General features: G+C 43.0%; 2 protein-coding genes across 5 annotated transcripts in view; one reads left to right on the top strand and one right to left on the bottom strand.

Moving 5' to 3' along the window:
- Positions 1-368: 368 nt before the first annotated feature.
- Positions 369-11,722, top strand: LOC309697167 (transmembrane protein 106C-like). Its single transcript, XM_082518860.1, has 7 exons — positions 369-583; positions 2,245-2,308; positions 2,440-2,599; positions 5,380-5,520; positions 6,878-6,927; positions 7,031-7,084; positions 9,796-11,722. Exons 1-7 carry the CDS (start codon positions 370-372, stop codon positions 9,959-9,961), a joined length of 849 nt encoding a protein of 282 aa, XP_082374986.1. The 5' UTR covers position 369; the 3' UTR covers positions 9,962-11,722.
- Positions 11,723-13,005: 1,283 nt separating this feature from the next.
- tns2a (tensin 2a) overlaps positions 13,006-17,567 on the bottom strand; it is a 63,542-nt gene continuing 58,980 nt past the window's right edge. For 3 of the 4 annotated variants that reach the window (XM_082519666.1, XM_082519668.1, XM_082519669.1), the window contains 3 exons: positions 17,432-17,500; positions 17,110-17,139; positions 13,006-16,799 (listed from right to left, as the gene is read on the bottom strand). In XM_082519666.1, coding sequence (XP_082375792.1) covers positions 16,661-16,799; positions 17,110-17,139; positions 17,432-17,500 — 238 coding nt within the window. In that variant the 3' untranslated portion in view covers positions 13,006-16,660. The remainder of the gene's footprint in view (positions 16,800-17,109; positions 17,140-17,431; positions 17,501-17,567) is intronic. The other variant, XM_082519667.1, reaches the window with a different exon arrangement.

Genomic DNA, 17,567 nt, shown 5'->3' with positions numbered 1-17,567 from the left:
TTGAGAAAGTAACAGGGAGCGGCGGGAGTCCGAGGCTGTTTTGTTGGAAGATGTGACTTTATGCTAACGACAGCTAGTTTTGTCTAAAGGGTATTTAAAGTTTACTCAGTCATGCTTACGGACGTCTCCCATAACTCACCACAGGTGCTAACCGAGAAATTGTGCGTTAGCAGATTAGCTAGCCGAGAGACGTCACTCTGAGGCACGGCGTAAACTTTGCGCGTTCAGCGACATTTGGTGTGTTTTCGTTTACCGAACACAATTATCTGTAAATCACCGAGTCTTCACTTTTCTGGGGGTGCTCCTTATTATCCACCTCCGAACGGGAGACTCTGGCTCTGCTGTCTTTACCACCCACAAACACCCGCCATGGGGACGCGGTGGTCTCGTAGCAGCAGCAGCCAGTCTCTCCTCCCGGAGGAGCAGAGGGTAACGCGGTACACTGAACGCAGAGACTCCGATAACGACTCTTTGGATGGACTAGTCCGGCGGGAGGACATAGCCCAGTTCCCGTACGTGGAGTTCACCGGCAGAGACAGCGTAACTTGTCCGACCTGCCAAGGCACTGGACGCATACCTTCAGGTGAGTAGAAAGAGTTGATAAATCAGTAAGCGTTAGTGTCGGACAGTCAGTCTGTGTTGATATGAGGACAGTTTCTGCTCATTTAACGCCAGAGATGAGGCGCAGAATTCCTAAAAGGTGTTTTCAAGTGTTTGGCACGGAAAAAAACACGGTCAACATTTTAAGTGTCGTAAAAGGCTTGTTGGTCTCTAATCTGTGACGTTTAAATGTCCTAAAGTTTGACCAAGAAGGACTGGATTGTGTATAATGTAGGTACAGTAAAGCAGAGCCATATAGAGAAAACAAATAATTTCTTTATTTTACTTTTAACCCCTTCATAAATCCTGTTGACTACAGTCTAGTTACTAATATAAGAAAATATATTAGACATAAAAGATGCAGATATCAGCCAGCATGGTCAGTGTTGGCTCATACTGACATTTAGCTAAAGTTGTGCTGGTAATTCTGAACGAGACACATTGAGTTTGTTTTGCAAGGTTTTGAAGCTCTGTGAACAAATGGAAAAATCAAGAAATTACTAGATTGTCCAGAAAACTGGTCTGCACTTATCCACTAAGAAAACACTTAAAGTAATGTTTTTAATGGAGTTTATGACCCACCGTGCATAACGCAGAACTTTGACCTCACATGAGGCCATGTGACACCAGCAATAAGAAACGTGGGCGCAAACACTAGTTTAGAAGATGCTGAAAATGTACATTCGTACAGATATGAAGGGGCACAGCTGTACAATTATGAGCCTGTCAGACATCAGAGAGGCCAGGGGGTGATGTCGGCATTTAAGTGCCATTTATTGAGTTTTTGTTTTCTCTCACCATCCCTGATCCTCCCGTATGGAAAAACTGCTCTAGAAGGTGAAAGTGAAAGAGCTGCATGTACAGAAACAACCGCATGAGTTGTTGTAATCACACATTCCTGACTTCTAAATTCCAAATCTGGAATATCTTCAGAAGCATAATCACCTTGTCCATCACAGAGGCAGGAGTCCCATTGTTTGCTTGGCTAATGTCTGAGGATGATGGTCTATGAGATGTACCTCATACATCTGGTACTTTTTTGTCCATAGTACTCCCAGAGCAGATTAATGTAAGTAATGACATATAGCTATGCATGGTTCCCTGTGCTCAACATAAAATAACTTGGTACTATGCTGTATGTTTTATACAATTTTGTGTCTCACCTAAGAAAATGTGTTAGAGTAATGATTAGATTCATGAAGAGCTGCACCAGTGAATCTGTTAAACAGAAGCTATTATTTTAAGTTGGGGGTTCGTTTGCTTAGCTGTAAAAGGCTGACGGGGTATTGTCATCACCCTGCCAAGTGGGCGGGCAGGCAGGATGTATGGACAAGTTTGTGAATGCAATAACGCACAAATGAGGGGAAGTAGGAGCTTCAAATTCAAATACCATTTGTGTTTCTACTAAGATGTCAGATGAGTTTGAATCTCAGTGACCTCAACATTAGGGTCAGAGTAAGTTTTCTGTATGTAAACAAGGTGACACAGGATCTTGAACTTGATACCACAGGTGTGTTACCTGGGAGGCGGAGGGGTAGCACTTTTAGCTGATGTCCTGTGTTTAATTTCTCCGTCTTTGTCGTGTTTCCAAAAAAACAGTTTTAATGGGAAATGCTAAACATCATTTTTCTTCTTGCTCTGCAGAACAAGTGAATGAACTGGTTGCACTGATCCCGTACAATGACCAAAGACTGCAACCCCAAAGAACGTGAGTAACTGCAGCACACTGATGTGTTCCTGTGTCTGTTCCCTCTGGACGTGTGGGTCTCTCACTCTGTCTGAGGTGATGTAGGAGGTGAGTGCATTGTCTGGAGAGAACCTTCCCTCTCTGTGTCGTAGGAAGCTCTACGTGGTCCTGTCAGTTGTGCTCTGCCTGCTGGCCTCTTCGCTTGTTGCCTTCTTCCTTTTCCCACGTCCAGTGGTTGTGGTGGACGGAGGGATCCGCTCGGTGACGGTGACGTTCGACCGCAACAACACAAAGGTCCTGATGAACATGACGGTAGGTTTCATATCACAGCTTCTAATAATCTACACAAACAGCATGACAAAGCATAACTCTCAGCCTCTGCAGGCTCAGGTCTCACTTCACTAAGAACTCCTCTGTGGGAGCAGCACCGATGTGTTTCCATACAAATGTGTCTGAAGTGACTAATGAGTGGAAGGACGGGTTTGCAAGCTAGCAACAATCTTCAGCTTCTGTAACGCTCTTCTTTATCACATGTGGTCAGTGGGTAAATACTTAGACAGTTTCATTATTTCAGTTCAACTTTGGGAAAGTACAGCCAGTTAAGCAACACAACGACCACAGTGAATTTGAAATGGTAATAGCGTGATTCAAGTGTTGAGTCTTGGCTTGAATTCAGCTGCTACAACTAAAACATCACATTAACACCTTAGGAGTCATTTTTTGTCTGTTTTCACTTGCTCAGCATTAACCAGACAAATGAGTCTGGCAGTTTCATGGCTAGAAGAGCCCTGCTTTCTTATTATTCCACAACAAGTTAATGTAAACAGTGGTCAGGAGATGAATCCGAGTGTTGAATTAGCATTTGTTTGCTGTTCAGAGCCTGATATCTCGCAGTCTGAAGTCCAAGGAGGTGTGGCAGGAAATGATGATGCTGATAGAAAACAGACTGTATCAGGAAGATGACAGATGTTCTTTTAAAAAGCAAACAAAACACAATGAAGTGGTGAAATGTATTATGTTACCCTGCCTGGTTGCTTTAGAGTCTGTGGAAATAGAGGAATTGTCTAACAAGCACTTGGTACTTTGATTGCATGTTGATCGGAGCCTTTCAGATTCACTGTGGTGCTGTACAGAGGCAAAGCTTGAATAAGTGTCCAAAAACATCTGGACATTTATCTTTTGTAAATATAGACACACAAACAAGATAAAAAAAAAAAAAACCTCCCCAAAAAACCCAAAACTGTAACAAAAAACATCAAACGTCACAGATGACAGCTAAACACATTTTAGTGCTTTCTCGTGTTGTTTTGTAAAGAAGGGAAAAGATTCCATTCTTTTTTTGACCTGGAGGAGCTCCACTTTATAAAACCAAATAAATATTTAGTGTGCAAAAATGACTTTGACAAGAAGGGTTTGATTTCATCTACTAAATGTGTATGCTCCCTTGTGCTGCCAAAACAGCCCTGAGCACTTGAGGCATGAACTCCATTTGACCCCTGAAGGTGTGCTGTGGTATCTGACACCAAGATGTTAGCATCAGACCCTCTAAGTCCTGTAAGCTGTAAGGTGGGGCCTCCTTGTTTATCCAGCACATCCCACAGGTGCTCTATTGGAATGAGATCTGGGGAATTTGGAGGCCCAGTCAACACCCCAGGTTCATCGCTGTGCTCCTGGAATGAGTCTTGTGGTGCATTATCCTGCTGAAAGAGGCCAAAGCCATCAGGGAACATGGTTTCCATGAGAGGAAGCACATGATGTGCAACAATGATTAGGTAGTTGGTATGTGTCAAAGTAACATCCACATGGATTCAGGACCAAAGGATTCCCAGCAGAACATGGCCCATGGCTGCCTCTCCTGGCTTGTCTTCTTCCCATAATGCATCCTTGTAGCAGGTGTTACCGAGTTTAAGCGATAGAAACGCAGTACCAACCGTTAGTGTGATTCATCAGACCAGCCTCCTTCTTCCATTGCTCCATGGTCCAGTTCTTATATTTGCATATGCATTGTTGTGCTTTTGCTGGTGGTTATGGGCAACCTGACTGCTCTGCAGCTGTTCAGCCTCATTCACAACAAACTGTGATGAACCTTATATTTTCACAACTTTTCTTTCAGAACAAACAGTAACTTATGTTTTTTTTTGTTTTTTGGGGGAAATTTAAGCTACAGTAGCTCATCTGTTGGGTCAGACCACAAAGACCAGCCATGGATCTGTGCCCATGATTCCTGGTTCTCTATTGTTTCCTCCCTTGAACCACTTTTGATAGATACTGACCGCTGCAGACTCAGAACAGCTCACAAGAGCTGCTTTTGTTTTGGGGATGCTCTGACCGGGTCATCTAGCGATCACAGCTTGATCCCTGTTAAACTCGCTCAAATCCTTACACTTGTCATTTTTCCTGCTTCTAACTCATCAACTTTGAGGACAAAATGTTCACTTGCTCCCTAATATATCACACCCACTAACAGGTGCCACGATGAAGAGATAATCAGTGCTATTCACTCCACCTGAGAGTGGTCATAATATTATACCTGATCAGTATACACATTTGCTTTCCTTGTTTTTGACAGAAGAGCAAATCCTGCGCTCTTGAATACATACGAGATCTTAGAATGAATGGTTGAGGTTAATTCAGAGTCGTACTTTGCTATGTGACTATCTTCATGTAAAAGTTGAGCGTGTGAATGACAAAATGTTGTCTCCCTCATCACGATAGTGGTTCTAAACCATCTGAGGATGTGAAACAATCGTCAGGTTTCATTTAAGCTGTGCACTGTGTAAGAGCTGCTTCACTAGTCTAGTTCAGATCTGCACTTTAGTGCACTGAAGCACTCTGCAGGCCACGCTTCCTTTATGAAACCGCAAAACGTGGCAACAGCGTTGACATTTTTTAGGATTTAGTTTAGAAAACATGTTGATGTTGCTGCTTTTGCCACTTTCTGCTTGTGTAGTAAATGGATGTTGATAATAATAATAGCTTCTGCCATCTGAGTGTCTTTTGATGAAACTTAACTAGAAGTGTCAAAAGCAGGCTGTGTTGTAGGTGCTGTCTTTTTATTCCTCTGTGTGTCTTTTGTTCTTTATTTTACTCAGAGCACGCTCAACTTCAGCAACCCCAACTTCTTCTCGGTGCATGTGCAGAGCATCAGCTCCCAGGTCCTCTACATGAAGTCGGTGATCGGGACTGAGCTGCTCCACAACGTCACCACAGTGCTGCCACTCAGCGCGTGTCAGGTACAGGATTTCAGCCACTCAAAGTACAATCAATCAAGATGCTTGTCTCCTTTGCTGTTTTACACAATTTTAATGTTTCCGCTCCATCGATGCCGATACATTATCACTACTGCTGTCAGTGTTCCTTTCCATATAAGCCATATCACTCTTATGGCTATTTTTAAGCAATTTGCAAGCTCCCCTATTAGTGTTGTTGGTTTTTTGTGTGGGTGTGTGGCAGCTGGTGCCAACAGCTGTGCTAATCTCCCCACAGCTGAAAATAGTAACCATAAACATGACAGAACTAATAATCAGTGGTTGTCAGGACCGCTCACTCTAACTTCATAGCAGGTAAGGTGAAGTTAACTAAGTTAGAGGGGGATACATACAAACGCCCCTGCACGCTTGTGTCAGGCTTACAAACAAGTGGCACACTGAATATCGACAGCAGATCAGAGCACAGCAGCCGCAGCATGATTCATTCATCACACTTCTGTGGTTGTGTACAGCTACAACAGGATGCTGGATGGCAGCTTATTTAAGCATTCAATCACACAAGCAGTTTGATAATTAGGACTGTTTTTTGGCCTTTGATTTACAGTGAGATCAATAAGAACATTTCTAACTCCACCCTTGGCTGTCTTCATGGCATCGTGGCCTGGGCCTGTTCACCGTATGTTGTTGTGTGTCAGCTCGAGTGGAGCGGCCGCAGCTGCACATATCCACCTCACGCTGAAGTGCTTCTCACAGTACACTTGTTAGTAGCCCAGAATTTTTCTTGTATCATTTCCCCACATGTGATCGAGAACAGGTCTGCCTCAGTAAACCAGGCGCTGTACCAAAGCAGTCAAACTCCTTGTGCTAAAGAACTGAATGATTAAAATCTGAAGAGATGACTGATACTATTCCTCTAACACACAGCCTGAGGATGGCTTCAACCAGCATTTGTCACACTGGATGTGCTGGTCACTGAATAAGCCATTTGGCACTGGCAGAGAAGATTTGGCCAGTTTTTCACACAGCCCACATACTCAGCTCTGCTGCTTCAGTACAGCGCTGTGGCTCAATGAAGCAGCAGATCTTTAGCTAAAAGTAAACGCCAGATAAAATCACCATTTCCTCTTTTTTTTTGAGTAATGTTTGTTGTTATCTACCCAGCATTTACAGGAAATCAGTGTTTTTGTTTTGTTTTCCCCTCTTGTTTTAACAACCTTCTGTCTGCAGATCACCTCAGCTGAAGCAGTAAACAAAGCTCAAAGAGTTGCTGTGGTTGCTTCATTCTGTAGTTTCACTGCTGATAATGGCCTGAATTGTCTTCCTGTGCTGCTCTTGAAATACTTCTGTTGTTGGTGTGACGTATTGTGTCAATCTTCTGCAGGTGAACTACACTGTCAGCGTGGAGATCGGCAGTAACGCTCCGTACGTCTAGTAAGTGTCTGCGCCTGAGCTTGTAGAGGAAATTAAGCTTCTTTGCAAACCTACACATGAATTCCAGTTCAGTAATCTGAGCCTTTGTGTTTTGTTTTTTCAGTACGTTATGCACCATGTCCAGCATCAAGGTTCACAACATTCTCGTACTCATGCAGTAAGTGTCCTTACCCCGACAGATATCTTTATCTTCATTTTACTTTGTTACTTCTGTCTTTTATCTTAACACTTGCAGCAGAAAAATCACTGTGATGTCTAATAGACTATGTGCACGTTAGCATATGCTACTTCCGGTGCGGAAACTCCTGTGGGGAGCTTTGTTTCCGGTGTCCTATTCGCGCCTTGTTTACAGTCCAAAACAAGTTAAGCAAATGAATGAATCAAGCGGCGATTTACATTTCTATAGATGTCTTTGGCATTTACCCAATATATCTGTAAATGATGTTCATCGACTTGTCTATATTTTTTCCCCGCGCCTCAGGGCAAAAGAGAAAAGGGATTCAACTGTTATATTTCTCAGCTGTCCCTTGTTTATCGCGGGTGTTATGTTCTAAAAATAACCAGCGATAGGTGAAATCAAGTAGCCAATTTTATTTTTTGACGGTGCAAAATGTTTCGTCGACATACAGCACTGCACTTCAGAGTCACACTGCTAGCGATCGATGCAGCGATTCTGTACTGTACAGGAGAGACGTCACGGAGGAGATCGACTGCAGCGATCAGGACGCAGGACACAATGTGACGTAAAAAAAAATAAGAAAAAAAAATAAGCATGCAAACTTGCACTAAAAAAATCTGCGAAACAGCGAGGTGAAAGGTGAACCGAGTTATAGCGAGGGACCACTGTAATTTTGAAGGTAAGTCACAACATACCCTTCGTAAATACTAATGTATAGAAACCGTTACCAGCAATCATTCATTTTTTGTGTGCCTTTTTTTCACGGTTTGTTAACATGCTGTGTAGGTGTGTACTTGAATAGCTGATATTGACATAACGGGGGAAACATCTGGTTTGACTATTCTTCACCTGTAGTTTGAATGCTGAACATTTTGCCTGTTTAAATCATAATAACTATACAGAGATGTGCTTCTGAATGTGGACGATGTGTCTTCTGCTGCAGTAATGCAGTTCTGCTTGTGTTGAGTGATGTAAACAACTGATCGATCTAAACTCTTTAAACGTCAAAATCGATCATTAGATTTTTTTATGACACAACAGTGGTGAGTGTTCCCACCTTCTCCTCTTTGTAACTTAACATGATCTTTCCGTTTTTGAGTTTTGGACATGATTTTGGAGTATATCCTCGCAGTAGCGATTGATCGCAAAGTGAAGCTACCGGAAATGTACACCCCTACATCTGGTCTCAAACCAGGAAGTTAGCATTTTCTCGTGCACAGGGTCTATATGGTCATATGAAGCAGCATGCGGGGGCAGCCAATCAGAATAAGTTGGTCTAAAAGGGGGAGGAGCTAAAATGGCTTGTTTCAGAGAGTGGATGATCTGATGAGCTGTGCCAAAGGCCCACATAAATAAGGACGTTTTAATGAATCAAGAGTGAAGGAGAAAGAGTGCATCATGGGAAGCCCCCAGCAGCCTAGGGAGGGTTCAGGGTCACCTGATCCATCAGGAACTATATATTTAGAGGATTCAGGATTTATACATCGGGGAAACCAAACAACCTCTGGCGAAGCAGATGGCACAACACAGAAGAGCTACCTCGTCAGGCCATGACTCTGCAGTCTATTTACACCTACAGGGCAGTGGACACTCTTTCAATGATGAGGATGTGCACATCCTGGACAGGGAGGAACGCTGGTTTGAGTGCGGAGTCAAGGAGGCCATTTACGTGAAAAGGGAAAGACCATCTCTAAATTGAGGAGGGGGCCTAAGGGTACATCTTTCACCATCTTACAATGCTGTGATTGCAGCCATTCCCCAACTCTCTGTGAATGGTACTCATGGCCACTGATCAGTGGTTATTGATCAATGGTCATGAGAATTTGCATAATTAAGATTAAGGAACTGACCTCCCAGCCCATTGTTCCTTCAGTGGGCTGGTTTCAGTCATTATGCAAATGTGCTGTTTATAAGAGTGGGGAAACCTGCAGTCAGCTGAGACTGAAGAAGTCACTTGGATGAGTGATCAAACGTTTCTCCCACTGAAAGTGCGACGTCCAGATGAATCAACTTTTGGAGATTTACTTACCTGGATGATTGAGCATGCATCAAGACGTTTTAAGCCTAGTCTTACAAGTACAGAGGGCGTCTGCCTCGTGAATCAAAAATGGGAGTTGGTTTCATAGAAGAGGGGCTTGAAAGAAATCACTGAGCTGAACCAGATTTACAGGATTTAAAATCAGGGACAGCACCTATTGCTGTCTGCATGCGCTAGCACATGTGATCAAACTTTTGTCGTGCCGTGCAGTTTGTCAGGGCGAGAACGGCGAGCATAATGGCCCCATAACAGTTATTAAGGGTCAGTTTGAAGCTTCCTGTCTTCAGCTCTCACTGGTTCTGTCTTGTAGCCAGTGGCTTCTGCACGAGTAGTGTAAACACAGCCTTAGATAAGAGATGCTGTTAACATATAAACCACATTGTCAGGGTGAGGTACTTTGGGGAAACTGGGTAACCCACTGCTTTTTCTTTCTTTTCCCAAACCCTTTAATTCTTGTTTTGCAGTCTAGAGAGAAGTCATTTGTGCAGGTGCAGTTTCGTGCTCTGTGGTTCTCGATATCACACTTACAGAGCTGTGAGAAATCATTACTGTGGCAACGTGCTTTTCTTCTGTGAGCAATTAACTGGTTGAGATGTGACAGCAACATGGTAAACAGCCTGATTCTTACATCTCTGTCCTCTCCTGTTTTCAGAACCTCAGTGAAAACCTCGTACATGGTGCGAACGTCCCAGAACAGCCTGGAGGCCTATCGCTACATCGACTGCGGCTCCAACACCACGTACCAGCAGCCGGAGAATTACAAGATCCACTCCTCTGGTGACACAACGGCCCTATCCCTCCGTCACTCACTTCCGTGAGGGGCGCAGATCTGGGACTACAAGGACTGTGTTAGTGTACACTGCAGGATGGACTAACAGCTCGGCAGCAGGGAAATGCTTAATATCGTCTCATTTTCTACACTTGCTAAAAAGAGCCGACATTGACCCGCTGTTATCTCGTGCTCATCCAGGATTTGGCTGTATCTCGGAAAACAAGGGCTCTGACAAGGGAATGTTGTTCTAGCCATCAACAGATAAAGGGTCTTTGATGGACTTGTGAAATGTGGAATTATGGCCTGTAATGTCAAGCTCAGCACTGTGTTTGTGAAATGTTCTTGCCTGACTTCCTGTCCAAGTCCAGAGAGCAGTTTTGCTGTTTCAGAGCAACACGAGTCTGAGTGGAGAACTGAATGAGTCACTAGCAGCGAGCACTCCTTGTGTTGTAAGCAGGACAAAGGTCACAGAAAGCTCTTTCTTTAAGGGAACATTCTCAGCCAGGATGCTATTCGTGTTAATTATGGCTGCAGAGCTCCCTCTCTGTGCTGCTGCTGCAATGTCATTAGAATTCAATCAAAATTCCTTAGTGTGGCTTGAATGACTGTTACACTGTGATCACTACTGACTGTTGTTGGGTTTTTTTGTTTATTTGTTTTTGGCAGCTTGAAACTGGTGTGGATTGTAGATATTTTTTAATGGTTCGATAAGTTATTGCTTGCTAAGTCTCATTTGAGCACATCTATAAGGAGAGAGGGATAACATCACATGTTTTCTTCCATTTAACTGCTTTTACTATTCACTTAGTAGAAATCTACTCACAGAATCCTTAATACAGATCCAGTTAAGCTACAAAAAGAAGTCCCACCACCATACCACATGAGTGCAATTTAAAAATGAAAAACAATGCCTTTAGATAGTGAGAGAGCTGATTATTTGCAGTGAGACATTATTTCCAGCTGAACCCACCAAGCTTTACACATGCAGATAAATCTCAGGCAGGCTCAGAGAAGACTGTTATAGAGGATTTAGAAAGTGGCCGTACCAATGCTAATAATTATAAAGGTAGTATATCCTGCTGTATACGGTTCCCTGTGATTCCCACCTCTTTGTGCAGAATAATATGCAGCGTCCCAACCAGAAGACGGCACGTCCTCTACAATCACAGCCAGGGTTGTGCAGGGAGTGACCGTCTGTGAGACCTGCAGTAATGTTCTGAGACGTCTGAGGGGCGTTTCATTCAAACATCTTCAACTGTAGTGCACACAGTAGATTTAAAAAGGCTGCAGGTATTTGGGCATCAACAAAATCTTCAGCCGCCTTAATATAAAACTGATGTTAGGATTCGAGTTACAGGTGTTCTTTAATGGGTTAATTGGTCAAACTTTGCAATAGAATCTTGCTGTGTGAAATTAGTGTTTTGTTGAAAATTGGTCTTAACAATTAGGATTTGCAGCTGCACTCAGCGTTTACCCTGCTTCTGCCAGACTGACTGTAATAGCGTCACATGCATTTCCTTCTGGTTCGCAGCTTTTCTAACTCCTTGTGTGATGGATTTCAGCACATTCTCACGCTGCCTGGAGGCTGACTGTAACTTTGCCTTTAGACCAGCTTCAGTGTGGAAGCAGTTTGATAGGAGATTGATTTTTACTTTAAAGGGACAAATGCTGTAAATTTCTGAAACATTTTTACCTATTTTGTTTGTGGGTTTTTTTTTTTTTTATTGCACCAATTAACCTTTTGGTTTAAGTTATCAAAAAAAAAAGAAAAGACATTAAAGGGATTTGTGAATTAATAAAATGAATAATGAATACCAATAATTGTTTTGTTCTTGCCCACCACTTACAGTGGACAGAGTACACCACGTATGAGCTACATTGCCCAACGTATTCACTCAACCATCCAAATCATTGAATTCAGGTGTTCCGGTCACTTTCTTGGGCAAAGGTATATAAAATCAAGCAGCAAGCATGCAGACTGCTTCTGCAAACACTTGTGCAGGAATGGGTCTCTCTCAGGAGCTCAGTGAATTCCAGCGTGGTACCGTGATGGGATGCCACCTGTGCAACAAGTCCAATTATGAAATTTACTCACTACTAAATATTCTACAGTCAGCTGTTAGTGGTATTATAATAAAGTGGAGGCAACTGGGAACAACAGCACCTCGGGCACAAAGTGGTAGGCCACGTAAAATGACAGCAGGGTCAGCTGATGCTGAGGCACATACTGGGCAGGGGCCACCTGCTTTCTGCAGACTCAATCACTACAGACCTCCAAATTTCATGTGGCCTTCAGAATAGCTCAGGAATAGTGTACAGATAGCTTCATGGAGTGGGTTTCCATGGCCAAGCAGCAAGGCAAAGCGTCGGATGCAGTGATGTAAAGCACTCCGCCACTGGACTCCAGAACAGTGGAATTGTTTTCTCTGAAGAGATGACTCACACTTCTCCGTCTGGCAATCTGATGGACTGGTCTGGGTTTGGTTGCCAGGGGAACAGTACTGGTCTGACTGCACCGTGCCGGGTGTAAAGTCTGGTGTTGTGGGGTTGTATTTTAGGAGCTGCGCTTGAGCCCCTTATTCCAGTGAAAGGAACTCTTATTGGTCAGCATACCAAGACATTTTGGACAATGCCACATGGGAACAGTTTGGGGAGTCCCCTGCCTGTTCCAACATGACTGCACACCAGTGCAGTGCAGTAAGCACAAAAAAACCCCAAAAAAACCCACAGATGAGTGAGTTGGTGTGGAGGAACGTGACTGGCCTGCACAGAGTCCTGACCTCAATCTGAGTGAATCCCTTTGGGATGAATTAGAGTGGAAACTGCAAACCACATCAACAGTGTCTGACTCACAAATGGACTTCTGGAAGAATGGTCAGAAATTCCTAAATGTTGTGGAAAGCCTTCCCAGAAGTGTTGAAGCCCAGATCTAAGCGCTGCCTGTTGGTCCCACAGATCAACACTGGGTGTCCAACGTGATTGGGCCCCTGAAATCCTGGAAATGTTGGGCCAATATCATATTACATCTGCTCATGGGAATAATCTTGAGTACAGCAGTCATGACTGAAATAACGAGTGACACAAGGAGAGTTCGGGTACCACATCACTTCAGTTTAATTCTATTCTTCATCTTCTTCCATATAAAAAGAGCGTAATAACCTTTCCAGACAAACATGTTTCTGTTTTATATCTTATACACTGTCCTATAGCTGCATGTGAAAATATATTACTACATAATAGATCAACAGACCACAATATATTATCGCTGTAATACAAGTAGTGTTTTTTTCCTCTACCAAACAAGGCAACACACTAAATAAATGCATAGTAAAAATAAAAGAAGCAATAAGTACAAAAATATAACTGATAAAAAGCTTATTAATACAGGAGTGCTTCATCTTTGGTTAAGTACATCTTTCTTTAGGTCACTGTCTTATGTGTGTGTGTCTTCTCTTTGTTACATATTTGTGTGAATAACTTTTATACTGCCTTTGGTCATGACATGAAGCAGTTGGAGGGGTGGGGGACAACCCCCCCCCCAAAAAAAACCTAAAAGTAAAAAACCCAGCAAGCATTTCACGGCAATGGTGTGCTTATATCCTATACGTCCTCCCACAACTAGCTTTTTCCCCTTTTCACATACAAGTCTTTAACAGTGGACGTAACAATACCTGCCCGCATATTTACCTGAACACTCTCAACGCACACACACACGCCTCTCCCTAACACATACACTTGTTAAAAGGTAAAAAACCTCACATTCCTTTTCCCTTTCATTAGTTATTCCTCTGTCTGCTTTACTAGAAGTGTATGAGTGGAAAACAAAATGAAAAACAAAAACCCACGATTGTCAATTTCTGATTACACTGATAAACGAGCTACTGAAGGCAGGCGTGACTGTAAATGTGCTGTACATACATGTGAACACCTGAACATCTCAAAGATACAGAGAGTAAATTACATCATCAGGGCTTTGGTCATGGTTTAACAAAGAAAAAAATACATGCTTTTGTATCAGTACAAAATATGAACACCAGTCATTTTTAAAGGAAATCATTATATTTGAATGGTGACCTTCCTTAAGCTTTTACAGCCTATACTGGTGCAAGCACGCATCGTCTTTGTAACTGCTACCACAAAGCCGTTTGCAGCACTTCAGCGCTGTCACTGGTTTACTGGAAACTGGCAGGACTGAGGTCATAAAAGCTCTGCTTAACCATTAAAACGGGCCTGGACCAACAAAGACATTCTGACAGGGTTCAGTGAGCCTGGATACCCACAGTCATGAAGCTCATTATCAGCCAGCTCAGCTAAATCTGGTTTCCCGTCTATTCATCATAGAGCAGGAAAGGAGAGGCCAATTACAAGCCAGTTATAAAATGGTTTGTATCCATGTGTATTTCTGCAATTATCAAGGCTAAATGGCAAAAAAAAGTCTTTAGATGGTATTCAACCATGGAGGACTTCATGGCAACATAAAGGAAACAGTGAGACCTCCCCTAACATAAAACAAATAATTTGATTAGTACAATGGAATAAGATGCTCTTATGAAAGCCTTGAGAACCTATTAATGCTCCTTAATGAAACCGAGGTACCATAGATTGTATTAAAAAAAAGAGGACTTGGACAATCCAGATGGACTTTAAACTTGTATTCTCTCTCATGGCCAGTAGGGGGCGAACATCAGATTCAAATATACAACTCTTAGAGAAACCGACCCTTCCTCTGCCTTGATTCAAGAGCTCAGTGAACGTTCAACAGAGTTTCTTTTGTCCTATCACCCCCAACTGGTCGCAGCAGACGGCTGCCCCTCTCTGAGCCTGGTTCTGCCGGAGGTTTCTTCCTGTTAAAAGTGAATTTTTCCTTCCCACTGTTGCCAAGTTGCTGCCTCACAGGGTTGGTTTGATTGTTGGGTTTCCTCTGAATTATTGTAGGCTCTTTACCATATAACGCGCCTTGAGGTGACTGCTGTTGTGATTTGGTACAGAATTGAAATTCCCTTACAGGTTTGTGATATCAGTTGGAAATTTTAGCTCTCCTGCAATAATTTTCATTTTGTAAATTACGGTACTATTTAGAGTGAAACAGGTGATAAAGCAGGGCATACTTTTCTGGGCTCAGTCTTATGACTGAGAAGTAATAAGCCTATGGACGTGGAGTATCCTCTGTCCTCTTATCCAAGTATTGTCTAAATGAGGCTTCACAACACTAGTCCTCTCACCTCAAGGTCCATATATGGGACACAAAAGACAAATGTGACCCAGGGCCTCTGGACTCTGGAGCTCTGTTTCGGCTGCTTCTGTGTAGGTCAAATAGGCCACTTGTAGCTACAAAAAACCTAAGACAGGTAAAAGTGAGCCGACTTTGTGATAGTGCAAACCTAAAGGTAGCTTGCTTCGTGATAGCAGCCCTTGGTAGATGCTTGTTTGCTTTGTTGGAAAGCCATTTCCTCTGAAGCCTCCTCAAACTTGGAGTTGTGACACTGTACATCATGGCTTGTAAAAGAAACAAATAAACAACCAGAAGGGATCTCACACTGATTTTAAGTTGGCTTTAAACACTCAACAACATTCCTCATCACAAAGGCACAGAGTCATAAATAGGGATGGGTATCGTAACCCGGTTCTTGTTGAGAACCGGTTCCCACTGTTTCAATTCCTTGGAATCGTTTGCCATTTTTGCAAACGATTCCTTTATCGATTCCAGTCATCCCGAAGGACGTCACCACGTTGCGGAGCGTCATTTAGCTGGCAGGAAACACGGCGGCTCAAACGCTCAAAAGTTTGATTATACTTTACAAGAACGGATGACAACAGGGCAACTTGCAATACTTGCAAAGTAGATATTTCATTTAAGGGAGGAAACACTACGAATATGCAAAAGCATTTGCTCACAAAACACGCGATGACCTTAAATGAATGTCGTGTTTTTAATTCCACTCCGGACTCGTGAATCTCAACCCAGCAGCAGCGGTAACGTTTGCACGTCCTCTCCCGTTAATGCGGCAGGTAAATAATCAACTAACAGTGCATATTATGTTAGCGCGATCTGCCTTATTACAAAACCTGCCATTACTGTGCGTTTAGTGACCATGATGAGACAGACAGACAGAGTCTGGCTCAGATGCTGGCAGTTCTCGCTGCAGTCTACCGGTAGCGTCTCCTTTCAGGCCAGGATAGTCACTGCTCGGTGACATTCGTCTAAGTTTGTGGTAAAAGGCTTGAACCCATTTGCCACAGCAGATGCCCCGATTTTCGGTAAGTGAATGTGTTTAATTGTAGGCAGGGACATTACTGGATATTCTTGTGTAATTGCTACAGAATAATTTATGTTACACTTTGTTATTGCTACAGAAGAATATTTATTTTATTATTTTACATTTACATTTTTTTTCCTGGGGACCCTGTGACACCCCATTGAAGAGCTGTAGGCTGTGGATCTCTTAAGATCTCACTGTTGGGTTTGTAAGGCCACGTTACTCCTAAATTTCTACCTTGTTCAAAGAGAAGATATAAAACAAAGTTCTAAGCTAATCGACCTTAGTGTTCTCCTTTTTTAAAAAGAATCGATAAGAGAATTGATAAAGAATCGAATCGTTAAACAGAATCGAAAATGGAATCGGAGTCGTGAAAATCTTATCAATACCCATCCCTAGTCATAAATGAACAGTAACGGCCTTGGCAGGGTGACTGTATATGTTGCCCATGCCTCTTTCTCAGAGTGTTTTCCTCTCTTTGTCTCCCTCTATCGGCGCTGAGACAGCATGACCTTGTTGATGAAGTTGACGATGGCAGAAGCAGGTTGGTCGGGGTCCAACTCAGCAAATAAGTGGCAGACGTTCTCTGCCGTGCTGCCGGGCTTCTTAGCGACAAAACCAAACACCCTGAGATGGGAAGGGTGGAGAAAAAAAGAGAGGATGTGAAAAAAGGAAGAGACAACAAAAAGAGAAGCAAAGGCAATCACACAAAGACTCTTGAGTTTGTCCAGTCTGTGACAGCCTACTGCGTAAAACTACCATGAAACAATTAGTGTAACGTATGGCGTGATCATGTAGGACTTATAATTTACTAATTAAATCATCAAAAGTTTTCAGGATAAATTTTGCCAAGATGCACACACAGTTTGATGCCATGCAGCGGCATACACACGTCTATACTTCCTGTCAGCCTTTAAAACACAAACAGAGCACTTACTTAACAGTTGTGTTGTCTGAGTTAGTCCACCTAAATCCAAGAGACAGACAAAGAGAGAGAGACAGAAGACTCAGGCGTGCACATTCACACAGGCAGAGCTGCCAAACAAGCTGATGCATCCGCAGCCTCGGCCGCAGTCCGCATGCTCGCGTCTCTCGTGGACGCTCACGCACATCCATTAGCCCCACACGGGTACAGACTCACGCGAGGACTCAAGGCAACGAATGCAATGAATGATCATGATGCAGTGATCTGTTCATTAGCGACAGTACTAACTAAGGCTACAAGACACAAAGATGTCTTTTTCTTCTGAGTTTCCCACCTCCTGTCCTTTGGATCGATGCTGCTGAAGGTCACACTGTTCACTGCGTAATGTCTCCTGAAGAAAACTCTGGAAGAAGACAGACGTGTAAAGAAGTGCCAAAATTAATGTAAATAGTTTTCTAAAAATAAGAATC

This window comes from Aulonocara stuartgranti, assembly GCF_965226115.1.
Source record: "Aulonocara stuartgranti genome assembly, chromosome: 20".
NCBI classification, from domain to species: Eukaryota; Metazoa; Chordata; class Actinopteri; order Cichliformes; family Cichlidae; genus Aulonocara; species Aulonocara stuartgranti.
Note: the sequence above shows the minus strand (reverse complement) of the source record. Positions and strands in the feature narration are given on the sequence as shown.